Source organism: Balaenoptera borealis (assembly GCF_965194805.1).
Source record: "Balaenoptera borealis genome assembly, chromosome: 13".
NCBI classification, from domain to species: domain Eukaryota; kingdom Metazoa; phylum Chordata; class Mammalia; order Artiodactyla; family Balaenopteridae; genus Balaenoptera; species Balaenoptera borealis.
In genome coordinates, this window is record NC_138870.1 from 716672 (window position 1) to 738337 (window position 21666).

Here is a 21666-nt window from a genome sequence, read left to right on the forward strand (position 1 = left end):
TTGGGTTCCCAAGGAAATTTGCCAGTCAGTCCTGGCGGAGTCTCAGCATCTCTCTGCAGAACCGGTTGAGAAGAAAGAAGGGTTCTCGGGCTTCCCTGGTGGCACAGCGGTTAAGAATCCGCCTGCCAACACAGGGGACATGGGTTCGAGCCCTGGTCCGGGAAGATCCCACATGCCACGGAGCAGCTAAGCCTGTGCACCACAACTACTGAGCCTGTGCTCTGAAGCCCACAAGCCACAACTACTGACCCCGCGCGCCACAATTACTGAAGCCCGTGCGCCTAGAGCCCGTGCTCCGCAACAAGAGAAGCCACCGCAGTGAGAAGCTCGCGCACCGCAACGAAGAGCAGCCCCCGCTCGCCGCAACTAGAGAAAGCCCGCGCACAGCAACGAAGACCCAACGCAGCCAAAACTAAATTAAAATAAAATAAAAATTTTTTTTAAATCATTAAAAAAAAAAAAGAAAGAAGGGTTCTCATGGTGTGTATACTGTGTGGATGTGGATGTGTTTCGTTTGAGAAAAATCAATAGACTCATAGACCTGCCCGTTGATTTGACACTGGCAGGGTCCCCACTTCCTTTTAACCCAATCAGTGGCTGCCAATCTGGCTACACTTTAGGATCACCTGGGGAGTCTTCTGAAAAGTACGAATGCTTGGGCCCCACCCTAGACACCCACCTAGGCCCCAAGTGAAACCAAATATCTGGGTCTGGGATCAGCATTTACATTTTTTAAAAATCATCTTAGATGATTATAGTATATAGTCCAGATTGTGCAAAACAAGATCTTTTCTCTGTTAGCTTTTGGAAGTAGACTTCTAAAAGTCCAAACCACTGTGAATAACTGAATAATTGAAAACATAAAATAATATACACATTTATCTGCCCGAACAATTGCCTTACCTCTTCAATATCTTGGTGAATTCCATGTTCATAACGAACACCTGGATCAGGGAGTTAAGGCAGCAGGTCTGTCCAATGTTGTGTAAACCGACCGGGCCTATGAGGAGCAGAGGGAAGATACTGAGGGAAAGCCCTGCCACAGAATTCAACAAACACCAAACATTTCTCTGGACCCTCCTAAGGACATGAAATTCTATAAGGTACTCCCAGAGGCACAAAGAATTCACTAAGGAGCTTGGAAACAAATTGGAAAGGAGAGAGAAACACGAGCCTCTGCAAAGTGAAATAGCAGCAGAAGTTTTAACAGTCCGTTAGGAAAGGAGAGGCCACAAGGAGGTGTATCACTCATTGTCAAACTGGTAACCCAAGCAACAGTAAGAGCAAAGGAAGAGAAACCTTACAGACAGCGCATCAGGGAGAACTAGGGGCCCTGCCCACCCAAGCTGCCCCTACAGAGCTGGCTCACAGTGGGCATCTACGGGCTCAGGGGCGAGAGTCATCTCCCAGGCAATCTACTCTGGGCCCTGGGGGTAAGGCCCCTGCCCAGGCCCTACCAGGTGGTGGAAGGGAATCAGAAGAAAGCTCTGGGAGAGATCCACCTCATCTAAACTCACCTTGAGAGGCTGGAAGCCACAAGGAACTTACGAGGATGTGAGAAAACCAAAAGGTAGTATTTCTCTGACCCACTAGCAACCAACCTCCCCTTTCCCACCCAACCTTGGGCTCCGCAGACCCCACAAGGTGCATAATTTAAGAGAGAGGGAGTCCACTAATCTCAGAGCTCCCGGGGAAAGGGCTCTGGTGTACGAACTGGGGCAGTAAGAACGTAAGAATCCGTGGTCAGCAGGAACCCGATCAGCAGAAGCACTTTGTCACCAGACACACTAGCACCCGGGGGAAGGCTGGGGGCCACGACATGCCAAGCACAGGATTAAAGCAGCTTCCACAACAACCTCATTATTCTTCCCAACAATCCTATGGGCTCAGGATCATAATCATCCCCATTTCACAGATGCAGAAGTGGAGGCACAGAGAGCAGCAACCGTCAACCACAAAGCTCTACGGTCCAGCGGACGAACAAAGCATTTCTGCGCAGTCAAGAGAGAAGACTGGGGTTCTCAGCCCATTGGGAGCCCGGGCTCGGGGCTCCCTGTGCCTCTTCCCATTGCTGCTCCCTTCCTTCTCCTAATGGGCTCTGCTGAGAAACGCTGAGACAGCCAAGACCAGCCTAGGGACCCGGCACCTTACCCATCAGCGGTCACTCCAAGACCCCCGGACGGCAGCTGCAGGGCGTCTTCAGGACGGCACGACCTCACTTCCGGGAAGAGCTCTCATGAGCTGGCCTTGGCGGGACCTCTGTGAAAGCACACCGCAGAGGAAAGGATGAGAGAAGGGGAAGCACGTCCAAGTGATCAGTTCTGATCCCCAAGAGCCAGGCTTGGGGGGAGACCAGAGTCTGGGGAGACTGGCCTGCAAAGCTCTAGGGCGAGAAACGACAACTCGGCGAGACTCCGTCCCCTTGGTCCCTCATTCCCACAGTGTCCTCATAGGGACCCACGGCCCCAGCCTCTGCCCTGGGCCCTCTGTTCTGGCAAATGGCTCGATGTTCACCAAGGGGTCCAGACCAGACACCTGGGTCTCCCTGCTCCTCACTCCCAGGCCCTCCACTGCCTGAAGGCTGCTCAAAGCCCTCTCCTTGCCGTCCACACTCTGGCCCCAAGGAAGCCTGTCCTGGCTCCCAGGGCTGGGGTTGCTGCGAACGCCCACGCGTGTTGTACACAGGGCCGTTCAAGTAACTGGGGCGGGGAACAGCTATGTCTGCCTGTAGTGGAAGGTGGTGACCACTCACACTCCGGCGGGACAGGAGCCCTTCCCCAGGCCGCCGGGTGTTGGTGGTAGACGGCCCCCAGCTGAGGCCCCCTCCAGAATTCACCCCAGTGAAGAAAGCTGGCCCGGTACCTATCCAGAGTCTGGACGATGAGGGGGCCTAAGGGCCTTACCACCTGCCTGAAGGGTTGCCCAGCCCCCGAGCTACCCTTAGCATTGGCTGAGGCCTCTGTCGCAAATTTTGGGAGTTCAAGTCCTCCGTTTGCCCACCTGCTGTGCTCACCCCTGGGTGTCGTTCCCAAGCGTGCTCACCAGGAAACCTTCCCCACGCACAGCTCGGCTGGGACTACACCGTCAAAGGAGGGCAAATCAATGGCGGGGCCTTGAGTCTATTGAGCTTTCTCAGACAAAACACACACACACAGGGTATAGAGACTTCTTCTCAACAGGCTCCATCAAGAAACGCTGAGACTCAGCCAGGACTGGCTGGCAAATGTCCTTGGGAACCCAAACACCACGCCCATATGTATACATTCACATATATAAACTTTCTGACACATTCTTTTCTGCCCTGGGCTTTCTCCTTTTTCCCTTGCATGGGCACAAGCAATTGAGAGAGACTTGTAATCAAATATTCTTGTTATAATGTGAAATGGAAAAAGCAGTATATTTTCAACCACTTCACAGTGATGCCTGATATAGCAACAAAACATTGCAGAATATTCTGGCTGTTTTCAATTTTTTGCAGTTATAAAAAAAACTGCAGTGAACATTTTTAGGTATAAAACCTTTTTCTACCTATGTGATTTTTCCTCAGGCAAACCAAAGGTCATGGACACAACAAAACTGCAGCTGTGAACCAGGTCATGTTAACCAGAACCCACGTCTTCCTGGCAACACAGGCTTCAGCCACCTGTAAATTCTCCCCAGGTGTGTGGGAATCTCAGGAGTCTCTTGTGTTTCGGAGCGAGGTCACAACCACCATACCCTGTCCCTACCTGCCCTGGAGCGCCCACTGGTGTCTGCAGGGCACTGCCCGACACAGCAATCCATGCACAAAGGTTCCCTCATATCTACAAGCAGGGCCTTCACGTGGAAGTGGGATCCGAGCCCAGTCCTCCCACTGCCTCGTGCCTTTTCATTTCACCAAGTTCTTCAGCTTTGGGGGCAGCCATATCTCCCCAGGGCTCAGGCCTGCCCCCGGGTCTAAGCTCGGGCACAACCCATGCTGTTTCCTCAATCGCTCCGCTGTCCCCGTGCAAATAAACCTGTGGCCTTCAGATACAACCAGACGCTAAATCAATGTCTAGGAGGGGGGCCTCCCTGGCGGTCCAGTGGTTACGACTTCGCCTTCCAATGCAGGTGGTGCGGGTTCGATCCCTGGTCGGGGAGCTAAGATCCCACATGCCTCGCGGCCAAAAAACCAAAACGTAAAACAGAAGCAATATTGCAACAAATTCAATAAGGACTTTAAAAATGGTCCACTTCAAAAAAGAATCCTTAAATACCTAGGAGATATTCTTTTTTCTTAATAAATTTATTTATTTATATTTTTATTTTTGGCTGCATTGGGTCTTTGTTGCTGAGCGTCTGCTTTCTCTAGCTGCGGTGAGCGGGGGCTACTCTTCGCTGCGGTGCACAGGCTTCTCATTGCGGTGGCTTCTCTTGCTGCGGAGCACGGGCTCTAGGCACGTGGGCTTCAGTAGTTGTGGCATACGGGTTCAGTAGTTGTGGCTCACGGGCTCTAGAGCACAGGCTCAGTAGTTGTGGCACACGGGTTTAGTTGCTCCGCGGCATGTGGGATCTTCCCGGACCAGGGCTCGAACCCGTGTCCCCTGCATTGGCAGGTGGATTCTTAACCGCTGTGCCACCAGGGAAGCCCTAGGAGATATTCTTAAAAATATAATTACAAGGTCACAGTGTACGAAGTTTAAGCCTCTTAATATACGTGGCTAAATGACTTGCCCCCGTCTGTACTCTAGCCAGTGGCTCAGAGGCCTGTCAGGACTCAGTGGTTTAATGAAGTAACCTAAGTTCACTGATGTTCACGAGGGTAGGGTTCGTGGGAAAAGTGAGTCTGGATCTGAGTTTATTAAAGAGGAAAGGCTATGGTTTAAAATAAGGGGCACCTTGAGGCAGGGCAGGTGTTGTGCAAAAAAGCCCAGGGGTTTGGGGGAGAAGCATGTGGGAAAGAGTGTGCAAAGGACTGTGAGAAGACCTGCACGGGTGCATCCAAGCCGGGACTGGAATAAAATGTAGACGTTCCAGAATTTTAGTTTTTATAAAAAGTAAGTGGTCACTAGTGGCCAGGGAAGTGCAAACCTTGACCATAATGAGATACCATTTTACACTATTCAACTGGCAACAGTTAAGAATTCTGATGGAACCAAGTGTTGGAGGGGATGTAGATAAATAGGGTCTTTTATATACTACTAGGGGAGGGTGTAGAATGGTACAGTCGCTTGGGAAAACAACCTGGCATCATCTTGTAAAGTTAAACATTCACTTAACTTCAACCCAAAAATTCAAAAGAGAAATTCTTACATGTGTCCCTGGAGACATAAACAAGAATGTTCATAGCAGTGCTGTTTGTGCAGCAAAAACATGGAAACAATCCAAGCACTCGACCCAAATGTCAGAAGAATGGGTACATGAGCTGTAATAAATTTACACAATGAAATAATATTCCTCAGTTGCACCTGACTGAACATGTCACAATAGGGTGAATCTTAGAAACACAATGCTGAGTCAAAAGGCAATTCTTAGAGGATAATATCTAATATTTCTTTTTGTAGATTCAAACTCAAGGAAAATGAGACATTATGCTGTTTAGGCATCAACGTGCATGTGTGACAAAGATTTTTAAATGGATAACGAAGATCAAAAAGACCAGGTCAAGGACTTCCCTGGTGGCACAGTGGTTACGACTCTGTGCTCCCAATGCAGGGGGCCCGGGTTCAATCCCTGGTCAGGGAACTAGGTCCCACGTGCATGCTGCAGCTAAGAGTTCGCATGCCGCAACTAAGGAGCCCGTGAGCTGCAACTAAGGAGCCCGCCTGCCGCAACTAAGACCCGGAGCAGCCAAATAAATAATAAATAAATAAATATTAAAAAAACAAAAAAAGACCAGGTCATTACCTCCAATGGGCAGGCAGAGGGATGAGATAAGTAGAGAGCATGTAATCGCCAGTAATGTTCTAGTTTGGGGGGAAGGGTTTCATAAGTGTTTATTTTATCATTAACTAGTTAATTAATTAATTGGAACTTGGAGTCAAGGCCAGTGGTCTGAGGCAAACAGACATGGTCTGATGCGGGTGTGGAGTCATTCTCCGCAAAGAGCACACACACAGCCCAGCAGTGAAGGCACAGCTAACTCAACTGCTGACAGATCCGAACCACAAATCACTTCCAGGACTCCCCCCAACAAGCTCAGTTTTAATTGACTAGAGAAGTCCTTAAAGGCAGATGCCCTTAGATCTCTCTCTCCAGTGAGAAAAGCAGAAGCCAAACCAGGCGTGGGAGTGTCGGCATTGCCCCCTAGTGGATACATGGGAATGTCCCGGTGGACGTGGGCTGAAGACAGACTGCCAAGGCTGGTACCAACTAAACAGACAGGAGCACTCACCCAAGGACAGATAATAAAAGACCTAATACGAAAACCCTGAATCATACCGAAAGACCAGTCGTTCCCACCTACTGCCAGAGCACTTAATGATAGTGGCACTGCATCCAAATGCATGCTAAACGTTGTGTGAAGACTTACGTTTTTCAGATGAAGTAGGAAAGTACCAAAGCGTGGCTTCACTTTATTATTATTCTTCATCTGAGATCTGCTCCTTGGCCTCAGCCTTTGAAAGGCCATCCACCAAACGCCCACCTCAGTCCCCTTCTGGTGTCCCTGCGCTGGTACACAATCAAGTGATCACTTTGGTTACCACCCCATGTGACCAGTGTAACAAAAAGGGGGGGGGGTCACTTGGATTAACTGTTAATATCCAGTTGCAAATGATCCACACAACTTAGGGTAGAAAATCTCATATATTGTACTTCGTATGTTGAGATACAAAAGCATAATTTTCACTGCAAAAGAAAGATGCTATAACAGTGAATGGTCTGGGCCATTATATGCATAAAATTATTTTAAAATCTTAAAAAAGGAAAAGAAATTAATACATATAGTAAAGAGAATAAATTTGCTAAATAGTTTATAGAGGATATTATATCTTTTTTGGCTTACAACTTTATTAAATTTTAAAAGTAATTGAGAATAACAGAGTTAGACTGTATCAAGTCTAACAGAGTTAGACTTTGCAAAATTGTTTGGTATGCCAGCCTTCTCATAATATTAAACAAAATAATCTTTAAGAATTGTATTTAAATTTTAATTATTTAATCCCAATTAAGCCATGAGTCTTTCAAGAAAAAAACCCTATTTGCGGGCTTCCCTGGTGGTGCAGTGGTTGAGAATCTGCCTGCCAATGCACGGGACACGGGTTCGAGCCCTGGTCTGGGAAGATCCCACATGCCGCAGAGCAACTAGGCCCGTGAGCCACAATTACTGAGCCTGCACGTCTGGAGCCTGTGCTCCGCAACAAGAGAGGCCGCGATAGTGAGAGGCCCGCGCGCCACGATGAAGAGTGGCCCCCGCTTGTCGCAACTAGGGAAAGCCCTCGCACAGAAATGAAGACCCAACACAGCCATAAATAAATAAATTAAAAACAAAAACAAAAAAACCCTATTTGCAAATTCTTCACATCGTGTGAAGATGAATTAAAACCAGAACATCAACTTTACCACTTATCATGAGGAGGAAAAACTCCAAACATATCTACAAAAAAATCAATAATTAAATCATCATTCAATCCAGGTGTGATAAAGAATATAAAAAATCTGAAAAGAACCAATGCACCCAAAACACAGTTTGTTCTCACTAGTCAAACTTCAAAAACCACAGACTACACACATGAATCAAGCACACTGCTCTTTGTAATGTCTGGTCTACTTATGGAGGCTAAAAACTGTTGTTCAAATGATGGCTTTAGATTGTCACTCAGTTTAATAGATGGAAATAAAACTCTCAACTTTTGACAGTTACCCAAACTATGAATCCTAGGGACAATATTGCTCTGGAAAATACATTCCTAAAAATAATTTTCCTGAATTATATTCTGCTGTGAGCACCAAAAAAAAACAGTGATAATTTTAAATGTGCTACTTCTATATCATGTATATCAGGCATCTGAACAGGCAGAAACAACCAGAGCCTCTTTTAAACAGCACGGTGGGTTAACGGTGAGTTCGGTCAGATTCTATCCTTCCAAGTCTGATTGAAGAAATATTTATAGACTGGAAAACCCGTTTTTTAAATGTCAACACCATACAGTTGTCATCAACAGTGGAACAAAGAAGATGCAGGCTATGAGTGGTTTGGGAATCACGGACTTAGTCAGGGCTGACTTGGTGAGTACACAACCTGTGTAGCTGCACAGACTTGCACTCAGAAGAGCCCGGCTTGGTTTAATGCTCTCCTGTTGCAGTCCTGAAATTCTTCACAATTGTTTAATAAGGAGCCCCACGTTTTTAATTTACTGGGGGACCTGCAAGTTATGTAGACTGTCTTGTATATAGTGTTTTGTTCACATCCTTCAGTATGCATACAGGAGGGTAATTATAGCACAGAAGAATGTAACAAGAAATCCTGGTCAGAGGAGAAAGATGGGGAGACGGTTTCATCATCCTTTGTCAGAGACTTTGGAATAGTCTCCTCAAGTACTTATGTGAGATGTTCAAACACTATGGGGTAGCAGACACTATGTGTTTAAAAAGCTACTGAGACAGTAAGGACCACAAGGGGAGGGGGGGAAAGCCCTAATGCTGTAGTTTTCAGAACTTAGCACCTGCAGTTTGTTCACTAGAAACTACGCTGAAAGTCTTCTTGAGAATCCAAATATTTCTCATGCGATACCTCCTGTAAGAGCCTCCCGTTCTTCGTCCCAGTGATGTGCTGAAATTGGTGTGCGTTTAAGCAAAGGTGAGGGGCAAATGGCCTCAACTGTAACCAAATACTGAGTCTAACACTCAGCCCTTCAGTGTTCTGCCAAAAGGTGTAAAAGCTTTCCTGAATGCACAGAGATGTTCAGTGTGTTTTCTCAATTAATGGCTACTAAGAGTTCAGTTCTTATCTGAAGGGGAGCTGGGGCCTCAATTTTTTTCTTTTGTTCTGCTAAAATATTGGCATCCACTGGTCCAGCATCTCGGAAGCAGGTAGGCAGGTCTCTGGACCAGCAGCAGCAGCATCACCTGAAGTTTGTTACAAAGGCAGGATTGGAATCTGCCTTTTGACAAGATTGCTAGGTGACCTACGCAAGCATTAAGGTTGAGAAGCTGTTCTAGACAAGCACTGACCAAGCTCAGGCTGCAGGGGACTGGCCACCGGCATAGAGGATTTCCTGCAGACCAGCTACCTTCAGGTCATTTCACGAAGACTGTTTTCAATTCAGTCCCAGCGTTGCTCTCCCTAAAGGTGCATGATTCCCGGCTGCTCTATTTCGATTTAAGGGGTCACCAGTGAAGACCTCCCGGTGTTACTTGTGCAGAGAGATCGTTCAGTCCGGGTGCACAGCAGCAGCGAGCTTCTTATTCACACACTGCTACTGGGAGTGGACACTGCCACAGCCAGCCTGGACGACCACTTGGCAACGTGTACCGCGACCTTGAAAATGACCCCAGTGGACGCCTGTCATTTCTGCCAGCCCAGTGCCCCACCTTGTGGTAGCATACTCACCTTTTCTTTACAAACACTATCTCCACTTTCAGACTATGAGGATTGGGTGGAGCCCACACGCTGCCTGGCTCAAAGGCCTGGCCACTCAGGGCCCAAGGGGACTGTTTCAGCAATGGTCACGTGACCCACTCAGGGCTGATCATACTCAGCCTCTTACAAGGCGTTTTAAGCCAGAAGAACATAAATCAGACCATCTTTTCCACCACAGGAAGAAAAACCACCAGCCAAGGAAAAGAGCCAATGACAGGAAACAGAACCAAGAGATGGAGAAAGAGACAGAACCCTGAGGCTGCCAGCTGAAGCCCTGGATCCAACCCAGCCCCCAGCTGCCTGCCACTCACAGTCGCCTCTGCTGTTCTTAACATCAGTTTGAAATGGGTTCCTGTCACTTGTAGCTGAAAGACTACTGATTAACACTGATTCTACCTTAGGATTCTATCTTCAAGAAACAAAGACACAAAGATCTATGTAAAACTGTTCACCAAAATTCATTTTTACAGCCTGTTTTCTTTATGTGTTTTACAAATTGTATAGTCTGAACACAATTTTATAAAACATAAATCTAACTACATATACACACAGAAAAAGGACTGGGACAAAACATAACAAAAATGTCATTAAAGGATAACTCTAATTGGTGGGATTACAAATCATTTTTGTCTTTTTCTGGATTATTTCTCTTAATTTCCAAATTTCCTGTAATTAATTAATATGTGATTTAAAATAAGCAATAATTCATTTAAGGCACAGATTTAATTTCTTTTAAGGGAGGCTTTGTTTGGCAACAGTGTTCCTATTCCAAGATCCAAAAAATTAATGAATTGGGGATGTGAAGTCTTAGAATTTTTTTTCTCAATTCTGTTATAAAATGTGAAGGAAGGAGAACATCTGAAGTTGGGAAACAGCTAAATATAAGTGGCATAATTAACAGATTCATGTTAAATGGCTCAGATAACAAAATCTCTTTTCTTAGTAAATATTAACTTTCAACAGTCATAAACAGCTGTTCCTCTTACGAGGCTCAGCCTAGGGAAGTCAAACTGAGAGAGAAATGATGGCAGTTGACAACTCCATGAGCGAAAAATAGGACTTTGAGACCACACTGAGGGAAATCTGATGAAACAGTAGAAAGGGACCAGCCTGTTTTCCAGAGACATTATTCTGCACTTTGCCAAAACCTCGAAAATACGACAGTAAAACCCAGGAGGCATCATTTGGGCCGGCTGGCAGGCCAGATCCCAAAGAGCAACAGAAAAAGGCAGGAAACTTCAGCGCTGATCACAGATGAGAGACAGGTTAAGTGGGGCAAAAAAGGAAGGAAAATAACAGAAGCATTCTCTATGAGCAGGGATGCACTTCAACCAGTTGGCCAGTAATCACCCCCAGAGTTTCTTGTCCTGAAGCCTTTGTGGTGTAAACAGAGCAAATAATGAGAGCTGTGTCCTTTGTCCTCTCTTCCAAGGAAAGAGTGTAAAAGTTGTTTTAAAGGAAGTCTGAATTTTGTGGTATCACTCGGTTTTGGCCCTGTGTCCATTTAGATTTTAGCCTGGGATTCTTTGGGAAACTGCACCCCTGGAAGAAAATGAGGATTTCTAAAAGAATTGTTTCAGCAGCTGTTAATGTTAGTAAGAACACAGCAATGTCTTTGAAGATTCTTTAGACAGCAACAGCATGCGGGATTTCACTTTTGCGACGTTAGTCTCTTCCACTGAGAGACTGATTTGAATTATATTAGTCAAATAGCGTCCAGTTTTAAATTATTTTATAATTTTGTATTGTTGGAAAACACTCAAACTTTGATTCCTGGGTGTTATCATGTGTTTTTAGTTTTAGGCATCAAATTAAGATCTTTGCATTTAAATGGTTGAAGAAAGCAAATTTTAATTTGTTTTCAAAATATTATCATTAATAAATAGTGATCCTATCAAAAAAAAAAAAAAAAAAAAAAGGAAGGAAAGTGAAACTTAAAGATCTGAGAAGGATGGGGAAAGGCAAAGTGACCTAAGCAGCTGGTGACAGGGAAAAAGAGAATGGATATATCCCAAGGAAGCTGAATTTTCAAACTCAACCCCTGACTCAGAAAATGGGGTCCAACACAGGATTCTTAGGGCAGTGAAACTATTCTGATACTATAGTGGTGGATACATGTCACTGTACATTTGTCAGAACTCACAGAATGCAGAGAACAATGAACCGTAACACGAAGAATGGACTTTGGATGATGATGACCTAGGTTTATCAGCTGTAACAAACGGTTAAAGGTGGAGGCCGCTGTGGAGTCAAAGGAGGCAGCAGGGCATATACAGGAACTCTCTGCACTCACTCAATTTTGCCATGAACCTAAAATTGCTCTGAAAAGTGAAGTCTAGTATTAAAGTCTATTATTTAAACAAAATTTTTGGTTCCAAAGAACTAAACTAACATAGCTCCCACCCTTCCAAAAATTTTTGCCCTTAAAATAAATGGGAGGGGCTTCCCTGGTGGCGCAGTGGTTGAGAATCTGCCTGCTAATGCAGGGCACACGGGTTCGAGCCCTGGTCCGGGAAGATCCCACATGCCGCGGAGCAACTAGGCCCGTGAGCCACAACTACTGAGCCTGCGCGTCTGGAGCCTGTGATCCGCAGCAAGAGAGGCCGAGATAGTGAAAGGCCCGTGCACCGCGATGAGGAGTGGCCCCCTCTTGCCACAACTAGAGAAAGCCCTCGCACAGAAACGAAGACCCAACACAGCCAAAAATAAATTAATTTTTTAAAAAACACACAAATGTTCAAGTACAATTGGTGTCTTTAAAAAAATAAAATAAATAAAATTAAAAAAATAATAAATGGGAGACGTGAATGATAGAAACAGCTGGCTTAGACTGGCCATCACTGTAGTCACAGAAACAACTGGGGTCTTCGGAGAAACAACATAAGACACGATGGAAACCTGGGCTGGCCCTGGTCTCTAGCTGGGCTCTTCACTCACCACTAGATTCTCTACAAGGAGGACTGACTCCATCCTTAAATGCTCAAAGAGGAACAAAATCATCATGCCCGGAACATGACACAAGCCTCACAGTCTTCTAAATCCAACCCATCATGGCAACGACAGATTCAGACCTCATTCTTAATCATTCGTGTGTGTTTCTCAAGTGATGGTAATGTGCTGGGCACACAGATTAGAACACTCCACATGAAACCCATTTTCCCCTCTGCAAGCTCATCATTGTGTAAAAGTGCCCAAACTGTGCAACGCATTTTTCTTTAGTGAAAATACAAAAAGCGGTTTTTTTTCTTCAGTTATTTGATAGTGATCCAAAAACCAAGATGGATCTGTGCACCTATATTAGTCCGATTTGTATGAGCACATTAGACCACCTGGATGACTAGGTCTGAACCCTCCGCCTCACTCTCACAATATAACACCACAAAGAAATGTTTTAAGTATTTGCCTCTTTTTTGAACAGTTTCAAAGTATAACTACCTCAATGCTGTAAAGCATGAAGTTAAAGGCTCTGCTTTAGTTTTCAAAACACTTTGAACCCACATTTTTCAGGGGTCATAGAATAGAGTTTTAGGTTTAAAGGTCTAAATTTAGCTTTCTTCCAGGAAAAGAGGGAGACGGTAGGAGGCGGATTTTGCAATTTCTTTAATTAAAAACAGCCGTGCAAAAAAAGTCCAAATAAATATATCAGCGTGGGAAAATTTCACTGATCTAATATACGTATTAACGAATACAGACCATTATTATAATTCGCTCAGCCCAAAAGAATCCCATAATTATCCACGTGGCATCTGAGCACAGCCCCGTTGTGCCTTCCCTGGAAAGAAAGCTTCCAAAAGTATCACCAAACTTGCCTCAGGTGCAGCGAAGCGTCAGACCCGCGCTGCTAAATTGGATGAGGGAGAAACTCAGCAACCGCGTCCGGTCCTCCAGGCAGCGGCGTGGCGGGCGCTGCGGGCGGGGTGAGCGGGGCCCCGTCTGTCCCCACCTAGGTCTCCAAGTCTCGGTCCCCAAGCCTGTCCCCGCGTCTGCCTCCGCGCCTCTGTCCCCACCTCGGCCCCCGCGTCTGTCCCTGCGACTCTGTCCCTGCGCCTGTGTCCCCACCTCGGTCCGCGCGCCTCTGTCCCCAAGCGCCGAGCACCTCTGTGCCAGCACCTCTGTCCCCGCCTACCTCCCCGCCCCGCTCCGCCCCGCCGCCCAGCTTTCGTTTCCTGCGAACCGAAAGCGAAACTCAACCGAGGCTTCGCCTCAAGGGCCCGCGTTTCGCCCCCGCGCGCGGAGCAGGTGCAGCCGAAACTGGTTTCGCGCTTAAACGTGCGCGCACTTTGCGTTACATGCCCTTTCCCAGCGGTTCCTAGAAGAAGCGCTTCTTTTGACATTAGAAGATCCTCGTAGTAATTAGGGGGCGTCTTACAATCGTTTGGCATTTCGTAGTACACGTGGCAGCATGTTTTTCTTTTTTAAAGCCATAATATAATTTCTTAAATTGGGTACCTTAAAATAGATGGCTTGTAGATTCGATGAAATACGGCACATGGGTACCAAGCCGTTATCACACCGTTCTGCTCGGAGGGGAGGACCCACTGTGATGCAGAGCAGTTGGGGAAAAGAAAGTGAACTGCCTCTTCCTGCTTAGAACCTAACATACACTGGATCCCAGAGAAATGCCAGGCTCGCTTCTAAACTCTAAACCTAATTCAATCTATGCAACAGTCTCCTGATGTAGGCCCTATTTTTATCCCAATTCTATAGGAGGGAATATTAAATTTCAAAGAGGTTAAGTGACCTGCCCAAGGTCACGAGATTACAAGTGGTAGAGCCAGGATTCCAGAGGGGTCTTAACCTTCGGTCTTAACCCCCCACTGCCACCGCCTTGACTTTAATTTCACCCCTTCATATGAAATGCCAGATCTGTGAAATCAGGGGCTCACCGGGTGGGCATGCAGATAGGTTAAGGTTCAAAAAGGGATGGACAACTTGCACGCGTGAAACTCTTGTTACCTCTTTAGAATGCACTTCACGTGTGTAGACCCGTGGGTTGGCAGCAGAAGGGTTGTCTGCCAGGGGCCTCAGAAACCCTGCTGGACAGTGGTAGACTTGTGCAGGGAAGCAGAATGGAATCTCCTCACAAGTGCTCAGCCTTTCGGAAAGCCATCCACTGGCCAGGTGTGAGGGTGAGAGGCTTCAGAAACCCAAAGCCGCCAGGGCCTCACTGAGGCTGCGGCGGGTTTGCAGTGAGGTATTCTGTTCACATCGTCCTGGTGTGAAGATACACGTAGCATAACGTGTCTGTTAGAAGCTTGAGCAAGGCACATGTATCCATGCTGCATATACCTGTCGGTGTGCATGAATGCACGTATACCCTGCACATAAGCTAAGGCTCCCCTTCCCTGCTGCCGGAATGGAAAGCAGGAGAGTGCACCGCAGGGCACATCCTCTCCAGACTGGGGGTGAGTGTATGCAGCCCGTGCTTACACAGGTGCAGTGAATGCAGAGCGATCAATATAACCAACATCACCCGTCAGTAAACAGGAGCCTCACGCCCCTGAGGTGAGGGCATGGGGAGAGGGTGTTGTAAATTAGGTATAATTTCTAAGTACTTTAAGTCAGTAGAATTCTAAGGAACAGTTGTATCTGCCTCCAGTGATTCTTAGCAGATGCTACTTGTAGTCAATCACTTCATTCTATTTGAATCTTGGTAACGCGGTGGAGCAAAGGAATTGGCATTGCTGCCCCGGTGTAGCATGGTCAGGGTCAGTCTCGGGGCTGGAGACTGGACTACACAATGTAAGAATCCATAACAATTATTATGAGGCCTGAGCAAGGGTGTTGGCCCCCAAGTAGGGTGAGAAGGATAATTGGAACCAGATTTGTCACCATCAGAGAGGCAGATGGGAGAATGAACCCTACCGTGTTGAACTGGAATGGGAGTTAGTGTGGACTCATGATTTCAGAATGTTTAGAGAGACAGGCAAAGAAACAAATAGAGCAGTAACTGTGTGTATGCATACCTGTGTCCCCAACTCTGTCCACTGAGAAGGCCTGGACCAGTGAGAGCCTGATAGCACTGTGCCCATCGAGCGCCCAGATTTTGGCTTCTAATTGCCGTTCTCTAGTTACAGGAGCCAGAGTGCTTAGAGAAACTGTTGTTTTCAGGGTTAAGTACCAGATGAGCCTAGGACGCCTCGTTCTGTTGGAAAGTAAGAAAATGCTCAAAGAATGATGAGGACATGTCAAAAGGACATGGAAGCCAGCTGGAAGGCACTCCCACTGGCCCAACCTAGAACAATTTGAGCATCAAAATAAGTGACAAAACGGACAGATTATAACTCACTAGATAAAATAGGAACTCATCGTCCACACCAATAAAAATAAATAATTGAATAAGCTCCAAGTTTCATGAGGAACAGAATATTTACACAATTTTAAAACACTTTCCCACCAAACACATATTATTAATTACTAATATTATGCATATGTAATATACATTCTACTTACAATTAATGTAAATGTTAATTACAAATGGGAAAAGAAGTACTTTCACTGGACACCATCAGTGATGGGAAATTGAGTTATGTGCCATCTGTTAGGATGAAATTGGAGGAACACAGCATCACTTCTGAGATGCTCCTGTAAAAGTACACAACCTGAATCCATCCATGAGGAAGCACCTGACTAACCCTAGCTGAGGAACAGTCTACAGAACAGCTGGCCTGTAATTCTCAAAAGTGTCAAGGTCATAAAAATTTTTTAAAAGAGGCTTGAGAAACTATTCCAGACCAAAGAGATAATTACAAGTAGACGCAACAGGAGACCCTGAACGGGATCCTTTTGCTATAAAGTACAATATTGGGTCAGCTGGTATAACCTGAATGGGGTCAGGGTACTAGGTAGGTAGCAGCAGCCTCACACTAAGGCATTAGGAGAAATGAAGCACCATGCGGAAACTTACTCTCAAATAGTTCAAGGAAAAAAAGGTTTGTCCTTTTCTGTAAGTTCAGCATTGTTTCAACATTTTTTAGTGTAAAAAAGTAGTATGGGTTGGTAGTGGTTTTTTCTGAAGTCTCCTAAAAAGATTGTGCTCTTGGAGAGCATTAGTTGAAAGATTTCTGAAAACCTTGCCAGAAAGAGTTTAAATTGAAACTGCATAACACCTGTTTCAAAAGAAAGTTTGGGCCCCGAGTAGCTCACACAGTATTTCTGCCTATTTAGAAATTTTTTTTGGGTGGCGGGGGACCGCGCCCCGCAGCATGTGGGATCTTCCCCCATCAGGGATGGAACCCGGGGCCCCTGCATTGGGAGTGCAGAGTCTTAACCACTGGACCACCAGGGAAGTCCTGGGATATTTTTAATGTCACTGAAATTCTCAGCAGCTGGATTTCTTTCTCTTTATCCTTTTTTTTTTTTGTAATTGGATGTATGAGGCAAGAAGCCACACCTACTGCCTCTCTTGAAAATTCTGCCTAAAAACTTGCTCACCGGAGAAGGCGCTTGACGGCTTTATGGGATAACCTAGTTCTCCTTCACGGTGGAAGCTGCTTTAGAGAAGTTATGTGTCCAAGGTGAGGAGCAATTTATAGAACCTGACACTAATTTTTGCTCTATGAAAAGGGAAAGTGGTGTTTTAAGAAAAAGAAAAGGAAAACAATGACTAATAAAGTTCACTTCTCTGCAAACAGGTGGTTGTGTGTGACCTGTCCGCCTCTTCCCTCTGCACAACTCCTGCCCATTTTCCTCTCTGCATTTTGTCAAGATATGCCTTTTTATTTTAAATTTTACTTTATTTTGTAGGGTTCAAAAACAACTAATAAATTTGCCTTTAAGGTGTGTAGATGGAACCTCCCCCACAGGATTCATCTGGGTGAACAGACTCCTGAGGAGGAGGGCTGGGAGTAAATGGAGCAAACAGGTCTCAAGGCAGCACCGAAACAGCCTGTGGCTTGGTGTCCCTTACCATCCCTGGTCATTCTCTGTCCTCTGGTGATTTGTTGCCTTAATGGAGAACTTTTTTTAAATTAAATAGTTTATTTTGGGACTTCCCTGGTGGCGCAGTAGTTAAGAATCCACCTGCCAATGCAGGGGACTGGGGTTCGAGCCCTGGTCTGGGAAGATCCCACATGCTGCGGAGCAACTAAGCCCACAAGCCACAACTACTGAGCCCTCGCACCACAACTACTGAAGCCCGCGTGCCTAGAGCCCGTGCTCCGCAACAAGAGAAGCCACCGCAATGAGAAGCCTGTGCACCACAATGAAGAGTAGCCCCTGCTCGCCACAACTAGAGAAAGCCCGCGCACAGCAACGAAGACCCAACGCAGCCAAAAAAATAAATAAATAAATTTATGTAAATAAATAAATAGTTTATTTTGGGAAATAAATTTTAGGGACTTCCCTGGTGGCACAATGGCTAAGACTCCACACTCCCAATGCTGGGGGTCTGGGTTCCATCCCTGATCAGGGAGCTAGATCCCACATGCCTGCTGCAACTAAGAGTTTGCATGCTGCAACTAGGAGCCGAGAGCTGCAACTAAGACCTGGGGCAACCAAATAAATAAGTAAATAAATAAAATATTTTTAAAAAATTTAAACGTACAGAAAGGTTACAAAAATATCCCAGTGACACCATATACTCTTCACTCATTATTAACATTTTGGCACACTTTATTACTTTTCTCTCTTATACACACCCACACACCCTATATCGATATATATTAAATCAGCTTTTTCGTTTTTTGTTTTTGCTGGGCTATTTGAGAGGAAATAGCAATCAAGATTCGTCAGCCCCAAATAATCTAATATATCTGCTAGGGCCAAAAACATGTTCTTATATAACTCCAGTGTAATTATTATCAAGTTCAGGGAATTTAACACTAATACAATATTACTGATATTTTCTAACATACACAGTCAATATTCAAACTTTGCCAGTTATCCCAGTACTGTCTTTTATATCAACTCTTTTTTCCAATACAGATTCTAAGCCATAATCTCATTCATGTAGGTTTTTTATTATTAAACTTTTTATTCTGAGATAATTGTAACAAATAACACAGAGAGATTCGAGTTTTCCCATCTTGTAGAACTGTGGCACACATCACAACCAGGATATTGACGCCAGTGCAGCCAACGTCAATACAGAACATTTCCATAGACTCAAGAATCCCGGGACTTCCCTGGTGGTCCAGTGGTTAAGAATCGCCTTCCAATGCAGGGGACGCCAGTTCGATCCCTGGTCAGGGAACTAAGATCCCACGTGCCACGGGGCAGCTAAGCCTGCGTGCCACAACTAGAGAGAAGCCCACGCACCACAGCAAAATATCCCACGTGCCGCAAAGACCCGAGGCAGCAAGCAAGAAAGAACGAGAGAAAGAGAGAAAAGAAAGAATCTCGCAGGTTGCCCTTCATAGACACACCTACTTCCTTCCTGCCCATCCCCCTCCTTAACCTCCGGCAACCACTAATCTGTTCTCCATTTGTATAACTTTGTCATTTCAAAAATGTTATATAGGGGGACTTCCCTGGTGGCACAGTGGTTAAGAATCCGCCTGCCAATGCAGGGGACATGGGTTCGAGCTCTGGTCCGGGAAGATCCCACATGCCTCGGAGCAACTAAGCCCATGTGCCACAACTACTGAGCCTGCGCTCTAGAGCCCATGAGCCACAACTACGGAGCCCACATGCCACAACTACTGAAGCCTTGAGCCCATGCTCCATAGCAAAGAGAAGCCCCCTCAATGAGAAGCCCACGCACCTCAACAAAGGATAGCCCCCGCTCGGCACAACTAGAGAAAGCCTGCGCTCAGCAACGAAGACCCAATGCAGCCAAAAATAAAAAATAAATAAAATTTTAAAAAAACGTTGTATAGGGGAATTCCCTGGTCGTCCAGTGGTTAGGACTCCGTGCTTCCACTGCAGGGGTCACTGGTTTGGTCCCTGATGGAGGAACTAAGATGTCACAAGCAGTGGGGTATGGCCAAAAAAAAAAAAAAAGAAAGTTATACAAATGGAGTGACACAATATGTAGCCTTTGGGGACTGGCTTTTTTTCACTCAGTTTAGCTCTCTAGAAATCCATCCAGGTTGTTGAGTGTATCAAGAGTTTGCTCCTTTTTATTTTAATGGACCACAGTTTGTTTATCCATTCATCTGTTGAAGAATATCTGGGTTATTTCCAGTTTTTGTCTATTACAAATAAAGCTGCTATTAATAATCATATGTGAGTTTTTTGCATGGACATAAGTTTTTATTTTTCTGGCATAGTTGCCCAGGAGAGCAATTTCTATGTGGTAGGATGGTGCATGCTTAATTTTTTAAGAAATTGTCAAATTCTTTTCCAGAGTGGCTATACCATTTCACATCCCCACCAGCAGTCTGTAAGTGATCCAATTTCCCTGCATATCTGCCAGGATTTAGTGTTATCAGTGTTTTTCATTTTAGCCATTCTGATGGGTTTATAGTAATATCTCATTGGGGTTTTTCATCTAGTTTTAATGTCTCTTTAGTTTCCTTTCCTCTGGGGTTGACCTTTTACTGTCTTACATGACACTGGCATTTTTAAAAAGTACAGGCCTCTTGTTTTCCAGAATGTTCCTTAATTTGGGGTTGTTGGCTTGTTTCCTAGTAATATGATTCAGGTTGCACATGACTGACGGCAGTGCCGTGTACACGACATAACCTCTGTGCCTAAGTCAGGAGCCACCCGATGGCCATTTGTCTTGTTATTGGTGATGATAGCTTCCATCACTTAAGATGGTGTCCACCAGATTTCTCCACTATAAAGGTAATCTCCCTCCCTTTAATTAACGAGTAATCTGAGGACAGATACACTTTGAGAATGTGTAAATATTCTTTAACCCATGAGAACTCTAAAAACTTTGCACACGAACACTCCATCCAAACCCCTGAACAAAGAGACTTGATCAAAGAAAAAAAAAAAAAAGGGTAGAAGTGGGGGGGAAAAAAACCAGAAACATGACCAACCTTTAACACAGCTTCTAGCAGCAAAGCCACATCCTTGGGACACCCAGCCCTCTCTTGAGTTCCTGTCTGGAAAAGCCTCAGGGCTGTCAAAATAATTTACTGTTTGTTCTGATACCGGAGGATAGGCCCCGACCTCCGTTTCTCAGAGCATTTACTCAAAAGGGCTCACAATTGTGAATCCTTTCTGTGTCCCTCCAAGATGTATTTGTATCTCCTTCAATTCAGGAGTATCTTTCTCAAGGACCTGAAAGCCATTCCTTTGCGATGCGGGCCTCTGTCCCCAGTCTCTGTGGGGACAGAACCCTCCCTGGGAGCACTGCCAGCTGCAGACACAGCTGGCCTGGTCACATTTACACTGACCAACCCTCTGTGACTTTTCATTTGAGCCCCCTCCCTACACCCTCATTCTCCCCTTGAAATGCCCAGTCACCTCTGTGCCAATCAGAATGGAGTTCAGCTCTTTCCCCTACTGTCAGTAGTTACTGAATAAAATCTGTTTTCACCTCTTAAACTAATAGTTGGCTTTGTTTATCTTTGATACCCAAGAACCTTTCACCTAATGGTTTTAGCTTCCCCTAGTGATTCTGTCATGGTTCTTCTTTATTAGTTGGCATTCTACTAAAAAAGAAGAGCTTTCTCTTCTCCCCCTCCTCTTTGCTTCTTTGTTTCTTCATATTATAAATGCAAAAATTCATTTATACTCAATGTGTACTACCTTTATTAATTTTGGTGCTCAACTGGCCAGTAGGAGCTCTGTCAAACTGGCTCCTGTGTCTTTATGACATGTTTTCCATCGTTTTTTGAGCACTTCTTTACCTTCTGGCACAAGATGTTCCAGGTTCATCTTGTACTTTTCCTGACTCAGCCCTGAAATCAGCCAGTACTCCAATGAGTCATAATTCCTTTTAGAGGGGAATGGTATTTAGAAACCAAGATACAAGCACTAGATGTTCTCATTGATATGCTATGGGGTGTCATTGCTGCTAGGTCCTTTCAAGGGCAGAGCTAAAGAAAAAAAAAAAAAAACCAAAGAAGCAAACATGAGGGACTTCCCTGGTGGTCCAGTGGATAAGAATCCGCCTTCCAATGCAGGGGACACAGGTTCAATCCCTGGTCGGGGAAATAAGATCCCACATGCCACAGGGCAACTAGGCCCACTCGCCGCAACTAGAGAGCCCAAGTGCCACAACT

At 45.4% G+C, this 21666-nt stretch overlaps 1 protein-coding gene across 6 annotated transcripts in view; it reads right to left on the minus strand.

Moving 5' to 3' along the window:
- The window catches only part of USP18 (ubiquitin specific peptidase 18), a 32094-nt gene extending 18410 nt beyond the window's left edge, over positions 1-13684 (minus strand). For 2 of the 6 annotated variants that reach the window (XM_082348970.1, XM_082348966.1), the window contains exons 1-3: positions 13354-13683; positions 2152-2259; positions 904-1000 (exon numbers count right to left, since the gene is read on the minus strand). In XM_082348970.1, the coding sequence (XP_082205096.1) occupies positions 904-1000; positions 2152-2155 (101 nt within the window). In that variant the 5' untranslated portion in view covers positions 2156-2259; positions 13354-13683. Of the gene's footprint in view, positions 1-903; positions 1001-2151; positions 2260-6493; positions 8570-13353 lie in introns of those variants that run through there. The other 4 variants (XM_082348969.1, XM_082348968.1, XM_082348967.1 and 1 more) reach the window with 4 other exon arrangements.
- Between the last annotated feature and the right edge of the window lie 7982 nt (positions 13685-21666).